A 10,337-nucleotide genomic window follows, 5' to 3' on the forward strand; every position below is an offset into this window, starting at 1 on the left:
AGGTAAGTATAATTTATATATATTCTTAACTAATAAATTTAAAACAAAACACTAACCATTCTTTATCCATGTCTTATTTAGATTTTTAGTCTTCATCCCACGATCATCTGCAAAATACACAAAAGAAAAATCAAAAATAGAAAACTCCTTCAAATTGTTCAAACTTCTATTAATATTTTGCACAAGCTAAATTCAATTCATACCAATGTAGTAAATTAATTTATAAATTGTTTCCCCACAAGCAGTAAATCTAATAATGATGAAAATTTGTAACTTAATTTTTCCCCAAAACTAGCAGTAAAATTGAATTCTATGTAGTAAATTAATAAAACGAAAATGCAGTACTAACCTTTTGATATTTCATTCATTCGCACAAAAATTCTATCCAAACTTGCACAGCTCGCCCACGAAGAATTGTTTAAAATAATGAATTTCAGTTTCAAGTTTTCACACTCAACAACTCTAACACACGATAACAAGTTTCAAACTTTCCTTTAACCCGGTTGGAAAGGAATTATATACTAAACAAAACTAACCAATGCAGCTTACTAAACACCACAGATCATAGAATAACAGCATGACTAAGAAAAGGAAACCAACGGTACCCAAACCGGATTAACCCAGTTTAAAACTGGATAATTTATTCTTTTGAAGACTATTATAAAGTCTAAGAAAGGAATAATAAAACACAAAAAAGTCGAAAGACAAACCCATACCAAAAACAATTTGATTTTTGAAAAAAGGACACAACCAACGAAACATAAGAAAAACCACAATAAACCCAACATAAAACGTTATCACATAACAGGACCTCTCACAGAAACCGCACGAAATCATACTCCCACTCCTGGCCTAACCCACCAGAGAGGACGTCCTGAGCATGCTCTATAGCCGGCCTAACCCACCGCGCTACATCCACGCTTTGTGACGACACTCCTATTTTTAATAAGAGGTACTCAAGGGTGAGTAACTCTTCAAAATAACCGAACTAAAACAAAAAGCTTTTGTGAAAACAACTAACCAAAATCATAATTAAAACACCAAACTAATAAAAATTTTATAAATGTAAATTACACCTTGCAGTATATAGATCAGCATACAACACCAAAGACGAACATCCAAAGACAAAATGACCCCACTACACTCGAAAAAGAATGGCCAACCACAATCAATATGCCGCCCACAATCACAACTCAAAGGATTTAGAGTACGACTTGACTTCGCAGAAAAGGGCTTCATTGAACTAGACCAATGACCACCTCGATGTTCAATTATACGTACAGATCCGAGTAACCAGGCATCCCCTCCACGCACAATCTCCACGCCATTCCCAGACAAGGTCAAACACAAAAGAAGTTCTCTACATGAAACGCAAAAAACCTGTCATAGCCAACCATTCTGAAATCAGATTTGAGTTTGTTGCGAAAACCCAGTTGTTGTCATGAGAAGACACAACGATTGAACCTGGAACTCCTCTAACAAGAGAACCCAGAAGAAATATGATGTTCGCCAAATACCAACGTCCATCATCCATCCTTTGAATTGCAGAAAGACTATTCTAAAAAACTCTGTAAAACCCGGATGGGTGGAACCTGATCTAAACTACATTTTATGATTGGATAAATTAGATATTTTACCACTGTAAAGTATTTAATATTAACCAATCATGATCCATCTAACTAACAACCCACTTATTTGTAAGTGCTGAAATTACTTGTAATTTCAGCACCAGAGAGATTTGAATTTAACTTAGAAATTAGTTGGACTCTCCAAGAAGACTTCAGCAGCCGCAATAAACCAGTATACCCTAGATCTATTGAGCCTAGCAGAGACTAGTTAAACAACCTGAGACTAGATAGTATAAGAGTAAGATTAGGATCGGTATTAGACTAAGAAGTTGCACGAATCTATCCGGCCGAAAATAAGATAGCGTGACGAGCAGACGGTGTACCCTATCCGAAATTACTCTATGAGTTAACCACCTTGGTCCTAACTCACTCTTTTATTTTTCACCCCCCCTCTTATTTGAATCTCGACATTGAAAGGTATTTTATCAATGTTATAATAAAATTTAATTGAAATTTTTGCTATGTGGGGGCAAGAGCATTGTTAGAGCTGTTAACGAAAGGTGGTAACAAGGGTGGATCTCGGCTTTTTTGCGCAGTGGGAAGGACTGATAATCCAGTAAATTGTCTTCAGCTTTGTTAATTTTTTCAAGTCAATTTAGCTTAAGCAGAATTGCCTATTCATGAGCAAGAAAACGATAAGACACCATTACTGGTTAATATAATAATAACTAGCACAAAATCAACTATAGTAGTTTTCAACTTAACCAAATTCAACTTATAACTTTATCATAAATGGAAAGAGAGTAGCATCTGACCTGACGTAGCAAGACTGTAGTCCTGGATCCTGCCACACAGCAACAATGGCACTCACGATGCTATTCGGGATATTGTTATTCAAGGGGTCAAAGTTCAACTGGAACTCCCTGATCTGAGAGTCCTTCTCCTCCAGGTCTCCGTTCTAACACGCACATGATACTCGTTCGGAAAGATTTAACAGAAAACTTAATGGCTCAATTTATGGGATACCAATTTTATCGTTTTGTTATTTTTTCCAAACACAATCTGTTAAACTTAAGAAGTATATTTTATAAAATAACAGAGGGGTAGATTCATTTAAGTAGATTCATATAGTTATCATCTCATTCTTAAGCTGAGACCTTTGGCAAAACGGTACCTTGCAAGAAATAAGTTTTTATGTAATGAAACAATTTAGCACAATAACCCAATTGTATTCTGAATAGCACAACAACTTTTGTGTGCAATGGAGTACCTCGAAAACTATGCCCAGGTTTTTCATGGCCTGCAGTATCATGGCCACTGATCTGATTGCATTGTCCCGCACTATGGCCCTGAACTTGAGCTTCTCATCCCGACTGAATCCGTCCGCATAAATCACCCGCATTTGCTTCACCACTAAAACACAGTGAACATAAATTAGCAACCTGTGTAAATCTCAAGATGGTTTAATCAATCTAGGACCTTCGCGAAGGGATTGAGGAGTTCAAAAAAATCAAAATTTTCATCAATTTTTTTTATTCGGATTCAGAAAACTTGATTTTTCCAGCCCTCTCAAAACACTATAAAGTCACAATTTGCGCCGTCCATAAAATGTTTGCGACGTCAACTTTTTGCAAACAAATCATGCCGAAAACTCCATAAGGAAACCTTGGAACTTTTACAAAAAGCGTTTTTTTCTGTACGTGCTCGCACTCAAAATGGTTAATTAATTGCGTCGAAGGCGCATTAGATAATTTTCAGTTACAGTCAACCAGAACGTTAGACAGAAAAGGTTCAATCAAGATTTCTGGATATCTTTAACTATATCCCCCGGGGGTACCTAGTAACGAATATCCTTCCCCATAAAGAAACAAGACTGCTCGTATCAGGGCGAAGCCCTGAAGGTTCCGACTGCCTTTTAAGGTTTATGGAGCAGCAGTAATAACATAAAAAATTTATTGAAATAAATTAAAATGAACTTTTTTTTTTCCAAAATTTGAAATTTTTTGTGAAAATCATCCCCCCACACGCCATATAAAGTACAAAAAGATAGATTTCGTTCCTTGTAACAAATCAATTATGGCAAATAAACTTCGTTCAACCAATTTGGAACAATTTATAAGACGGATTAAATCTCCGCTTACGCGTTAATAGCGCGAATTATATCGCGCGTTAATTGTCCCAAATTGGTCAAAATGGCGAAAATGGTATTCTTTAAACCCCCAATATTTTACAAAAAATAATCTCAGATGAAATATCTTTTTGAATTTAAGCTCAAGACAACAGTACTTTTTAAATGATATAAAAAAATTTGGTCAAACAAGGCTAGTTAAAAAAAATTGTCTGAAGAAAAAAAAACACCCGAGCACAAATATTCCGTTACTTTCGTTACGAAAGTCGGAACAAAAAACCAACGGTGAAGCATATCAGATTTTTATACCTAGTAATTTTGCAAAATGGGGATATAGTTAAAGATTGTCAAATAGATCCAAAGCTTTTTCTGCGTTGCTCCGCTGCGCTTTTATTCGACACGGTAGACATAAAACGCGTGTTGCAAACCATGTGTGATGTACATTGATGTTTCGAGTTTTGAAAAAAGGGACGAAAAATGTATCATTCATGTATTTTATTCAGAACAATTTCGACGTTTTATTTAACCAATTGTTTTGTAAACCTCTAAAAAATTTTGACACTCTGAATTCAAATTCAAAAACATGATTTTTTGATATATTTTTTTGCGAATTTATTAGGGATATTAAAAACTGCCGGATCTTCCTAACAATTCCCCCTCTTTCAAAAAAGGGAGGCAATTGTTAAGTAGATAAAATTATCGAGTTTTTGACCCAACAGATTTTAATTCAATCTGAGATTCGAATTTTACATAGAACGCTCTAGGGCCAATTTACTGTTTTCTTTACAGGGGTATTTCTTAGTAGATTGTTAAGTAGATTCATATTGCTAAATTGGGCTAATTTTCTATTAATTGGTGTATCAATTTAGATGAGGCAATCTGTCTCAAAAATTGTCAAAAATTAAACTAAGCCAAACTAATTGGCCAGAGTGATGTGGCAGTAGATGCGAAATATATAAAAAATCATAAAACAAAACAAAATAATATATAATAAGTTATTTTAAAAAAAAGTTTAAGGGACTAATACTCCACCCTGACGGGGAGAAGTTACTTACCTTGTTTCGAGCAGATTTTTTATTGGTAGTTAAAAAGCCCCAGTGCAAAAAAGAATTGTTTAAGAAACCTGCAGAGTTGCCCATTTTTAAAGTTCGATTAGGATATATTTACAGAACCAACTGATACGTGTTGAAACTTGTCAGCCCCGCAGACACGAATTGCTTACGAAAATGCCTAAGCAACCACCGCCAAGTCATCGTTAGAGAGTTTTTTGAGATAACACTAAGTTTTCTGCTATTCAAAAAAGGACCAAATCTGTCGATTTTCTACTCGTACAAAATCTGTTGCAGGACACAAAATCTAATGCGGGACAAAACCTTGCTTCCAAACAGCCCCTCAGTTTTGACCATAACTTCGCGTTTCTATTGGCGCGCGCTCTCCCTCAAAGTTATTATGTAATGACACCAAAGGCGCCGTAAGAAAAATTTTAGGTTCGTTCAGTCAGAACTTGATGTCGTACAAGAGTAGCAAGGGAAAAGCACCCATTGAATGGACAGGGTGTCGAGTTCCAGGGAAAGGGCGTCCCCACCCCCCCCCCCCAACCCCCTCTCCTAACTCCGCTACTGATTAATGGGGTTTGTTGGTTTATGAGTGAAAGATCGTCCAGCAGTTCTTATGTTCCGTGGGGATACATTAGGAAAAGGTAGTTCTACTCACTTGTCCTTATGGGATCTCTTTAAGTATATCCCCCCTCGGGTACCTAGTAACGAATATCCCCCCTTCAAAGAAATAAATCATTGGTTAAGCATATGAGAACTTTCAACCTAATAACGACCCCCCCCCCCCCCCATCCCCCCATTATGCAAAAGGGGGATATACTTAGAGAGATCCGTTTTTACGTACCCGTGCTTTTTCCGCACTCGCCCGCCCCCAGCAGCAGTAGTTTCTCATCGGACCTCAGCTTCTCCGCGTCCTTCTTCAAATTCATGTCTATCTCGTTGTTCCGCTGCACATCTTCATCCGGCGGACAACACAACAGAGCGCCCATTGTTGTCGCTAACTAATTTGAGGTGTGATTTCGAGTGTCGAATTGATAACTCTGATTACTACAAAAAGCTGAAAGATGTACTTTGAAACAGTGTATTGACTTTGGAAAAATTCTTTCTATGGTAATGACTAAATTAAATTGAAAATCTACAACTAAAAATTCTCAATTAAAATTTGCAATTAAAAATTTTCGAAAAATTTCAAACTTTTCGGAATAATTTTGATTATTTTTTCTGAACTACGCTTTGTTTTAAGATTTCTGATGAAGGGTGGACGCATAATTGGAAATATATTTTTTATGTGGAATGATACTTTGTAGTTTCCATATACTACACGCGGGGTAACAGCAAGCTTAGCTCTTAAGCCCCAACCCTCTTATATATACTTTCGTGCTTCGGATAAGCTTATTACGAACAAACAATCCTTCAGACAAACTTTGACAGATTTTGTTTACCCCAGTTTCCATGACGCGAAATTTGAGCGAAGTAGTTCAGTTAATTTAAGCCTTCATTCGATGTTCAGATTCGTAGAAAAATTGGTACTGGCGACGAGAATTGTCCTGAAAAATGTTTCACTCAAAATCAAACTCACCCATTTTTTTATTTATGCGGCTAAATTAGCAAACAAACTCAAAAAAAACTTCCTATGGGATGGATTTGCTCTATTTTACCGGCAGGTTAAAAAAACAACTTTTTTCTCTCAGGATTTTGCCTCTGTCACGAACAAAGGCGACGCGTTCTCTGGAAATCTTGTCGGTTTTATTATAACCTAAGCTCCCTTTCACAAGAATTATTATGTTTTTTCAGAGTAACTTTTGAAACAAGCTTTTAATAGCAGGCTGAACCAACAAAGAATAAATTTGCTGCGGCAAACTTCAAAAATATCCCAAAAACGTTGTGTTTTTCCCGCTCAAAACCTTATAAACCTGAGTATTAATACAATATAGAATACTGTATTAAGACTGAACATCTCTCCTCGATGTGGTTCTCTACAGACAAATATTGACTCTCTACTGAGGCGTTGATTTCGAAATATTTACGATTTTTCAACGGTGTTTTTTTAAAACTTTTTAAACGCGTTTTAACTTGACAGGGTTTATAGTAAGGTTTGAGGCTGTTTAATTGCTGTTAAGATAGTAGAACACTTTTCTAAAGAAAAAAAACCAGATGTTTGATCGTTTCCTCGAAAGTCAAAAGGAAAATTTTACCCTAACATTTGGTCCAAAATATCCGATCTATCGGTCGGAATATTGAACGCGGTACTGAATTTTTTGAGAGGACCAATTTCTAAACTTTAAATATCTATCCAGTTTGCTGGTAAAGCGTAGACGGCAATTTATTCTGGTTTTTCCAAGTGAAATGTTATAAAACAAACGAACAGGTCCAAATAATGGGTATTTAGACTCAAAATGTATGACCTTCTACTTGACATTGCGTGGTGAAATTTTCTGAAGAAGTGAAAATTTCTGAAGAAGTTTCTTCAGAAAAAAATGAAAAGGTTGATAGGCCACAAAATTATTTCGAACTCATATATGGGCAGTCTAAAGACATAGGATTTTGCCCTAATCTGAACAGTTTTGTATAAAAGAAGGATATCTGTTTTTTTTTTCACTTTAGGATCATTTTTGTCGGTTGTGTGATGTAAAACTAAAAAAACGAAGAGAAGTTTAGTGAACTAGGCTGAATCGACATCCTATTATTCGACATTTTCAAAATTTCGTCCTCCCCTTCTCTCTGAAAAAAAAACTAGAACCATCCCTGCGTCTAAGCTAGAGTGGAGAGGGAGGGGGTCTGCCCCGCCTTAAGTTTGCTCCTGCGCGAATAGCTATACTAAAAACTGTCACGTCCTATCTTTATCAACAGTCCTATTTGTATTTAATTTTTGGATGTGTATCATGTAGGGAGTCATGAGTAAGATAAGGTATCTGCCCTACAAATATTTTTGGTGATTGTTTGGTGATTAGGGAATAGCCAAATCCATGATATATTTCGTTTGTCTGAAAGGATTTTTTTTTGAAACGTACAATTTGTGGCCGGTCATCCTAATTTTTTTGCAAGAACACTTTTTTGTGGTCTAGAACATTTATAGATACATTGAAGTTTTTTTTACAATTACTCTTCTTATAGCAGAGAAAAAGCAATTAATTCCCGTAAAAGAATTAGTTTTGCCGAGATCTTTATTCGGCGGTTCTAATTCGGCGGTTCTTTATATGCCGATATCAACAACCGCATCCGCGTTGTTGAGTATAACGCGGTACTGAAAAAGTTCTGTGCTGAGAATAATATCACTTTGATAAACCTGCATGAATCTGTGATGAATATCTAAAAGAACGATAAATTTTTCTTCGGTAATTTGCACTTAAGTGATACTTTTGGCCTACCTTTCCTAGTCAACCGCGTGGTAACCTCATTGCTGTACTCTTATTCGAATCGTATAAAAACAAGCACGAATTAATATCATCCAACAAGTTTTTAAACTGTTATCGATGCAATGATGATGGTCTTGAAGGAGCAAAATTTTAGTTTAATTTGTCATGAAGTTTTATTGGCGCCTAAGGATACATATTTTGCTCCTCTTCACTCATGATAAAAGCTTACTGTTGTATCCTTCCAGCAGCCCCAATGTTGATTTGCTTTCGAATCGAATTTTATACGAATCACCACTAAGAAAAATTTCAACCATCCGTAATATTTATCCGAAAAAGAAAAGGTTGATAGGCCAGAAAATTATTTTGGACTCATAAATGGGCAGTCTTAAGAGATAGGATTTCGCCCTAATTTGAACAGTTTTGTATATAACAAGGATAGCTGTTTTTTTTTCATTTTCATTTTAGGATCATTTCTGTGTGTTGTGTGATGTAAAACTAAAAAAATCATAGATATTTAGTGAACTAGGCTTAATCGACATCCTTTAGTTTTGAAAAATGTGAAACGAGCAAAGAGTAACCTTTAAATCATAAAATTGTTTCAAAAGCTTTTTCTAAATTTCTGCTCAATTTTTCTTTTGATTTAGAAAAAAAATTATTGCGCAGTAGGCGCCAAATGACGCTTCAAATTTAGTTTACCGAAGTAAGACTATGTTTTTACTTGTCAAATGATGTTTTTTTAATCTAAGACCTACTCGCTCGCTTTACTCGCTCGAAATAAAAACAACCCAAAAACTTCTCGACGGTAAGAAAATTTTTAAATTCGCTGAAATCATGATTAAGAGGGCTTCAATGTGATATACGACTCGACCCATTCCAATGTGTAACATATTTATTCAAAAAAAGACTGAAAACGTTTTGATTTTTTCTACAATTATTTTTTTTTCATACGATTCATACAATAGGTGGCTGGTTTTTCTCAATTTTTACATTAAGGGATTTAGATAGGATGGAGCGAAGCAGACGCACCTTCCACTCAGATTCTTGACCCCTAACGACCAAAAAGGTCCCTCCCCTGTACTATATTAAGATATACGTTTTTGGCTGTCTGACCCTAAATTGTTTCCTAAAGCGGCTTTGAAGCCAATATTTTCTTATTTTGAGAGGGGAGCGCGTGCCAAAAAAACGCGATTTTTAGTCATACTTTTTAAAAAGAGCTACAAACGCTTTTTAGACTTTTTTTCATTGCGTTGAAATAGGGTCTATATAGAAATTTGGGACAGCTCAGAAAATAAATTTAGTCGACCTAACAGAAAAGGTCGACAAAATGTTCGACTTTTGTTTGCAAATCCGCCCCCGTTCCCTCGAATAAATGAAAATCCTAGATCCATCCCTGCTTTTTTATATATATCATTTCAATTTGTAAAACATTCTCTGAAAAGCGTAGCCGGGAGTTTGGTGTTTTCTGCGTTAAAGAAAAAAATTGAAGTGATGCAGTACACTGTTTTTGATTTCTTGTGTTTAATTAAAATGAAAAGCAGTCCAGTAAAGCCGATAGATTAAACTACTTGGAAATAGGTTTCTGAATAAGTTTAAAATTTCAACTAAAAGATTTTTGAAACTTGAAATAACAATATCTGAGTGTTTCTCATGTAAAAGAAATGAAAGAAACAAACAAACTAAAGTTTCGCTTAATGGGTTCAAGATCCCGAAATCAATACAATGAATTTTAAATTATGATGTATTTTGGCGTTTCTAAACATCGGAATCTAAACAATACCATCATATCTGCCATTTTGAGAAACGATTTGTATGACATTGGAAACTAACAATCAGTAAGTCGTATTGTGAATAATGTAGTAATATTATTTGACTCAAAACTGCGCAAAATTTAAGGTGCAACAAAGTATGTTTGTATCAAGATTGCACGTAGACATCAAACGAGCGATTTAGACAAGAAACACCAAACGTCCAAAACCTTCGCTGATGGCAATCAATTGTTTGATTATCAAATTTGCAAAGAATGAAAGTTCCAAACTTTAAGTCAGCAGATATTTATCCTATCAGAGAACAAAGACATGTGGTAAGCATGTAATGATTTATCGAAAATCAGATTAATGGAAGAACCAAAAAATGATTCCCCATAAAATTTTTTGAATAATTTTCAATGATCATATTTGTCACCATCCCTTGAAAGAATCTTTTAAAATTTAGAAGCAGCTGGTACTTTTAG

At 35.3% G+C, this 10,337-nt stretch overlaps 1 protein-coding gene across 1 annotated transcript in view; it reads right to left on the reverse strand.

The window, feature by feature from the left end:
• Positions 1-10,035, reverse strand: part of LOC134854431 (uncharacterized) — a 28,856-nt gene extending 18,821 nt beyond the window's left edge. The window contains exons 1-4 of the mRNA XM_063870681.1: positions 9,607-10,035; positions 5,596-5,820; positions 2,839-2,981; positions 2,384-2,526 (exon numbers count right to left, since the gene is read on the reverse strand). Of these exons, the coding sequence (XP_063726751.1) occupies positions 2,384-2,526; positions 2,839-2,981; positions 5,596-5,740 (431 nt within the window). The 5' untranslated portion in view covers positions 5,741-5,820; positions 9,607-10,035. The remainder of the gene's footprint in view (positions 1-2,383; positions 2,527-2,838; positions 2,982-5,595; positions 5,821-9,606) is intronic.
• Between the last annotated feature and the right edge of the window lie 302 nt (positions 10,036-10,337).

Source organism: Symsagittifera roscoffensis, chromosome 1 (assembly GCF_963678635.1).
Source record: "Symsagittifera roscoffensis chromosome 1, txSymRosc1.1, whole genome shotgun sequence".
Taxonomy (NCBI): Eukaryota; Metazoa; Xenacoelomorpha; order Acoela; family Convolutidae; genus Symsagittifera; species Symsagittifera roscoffensis.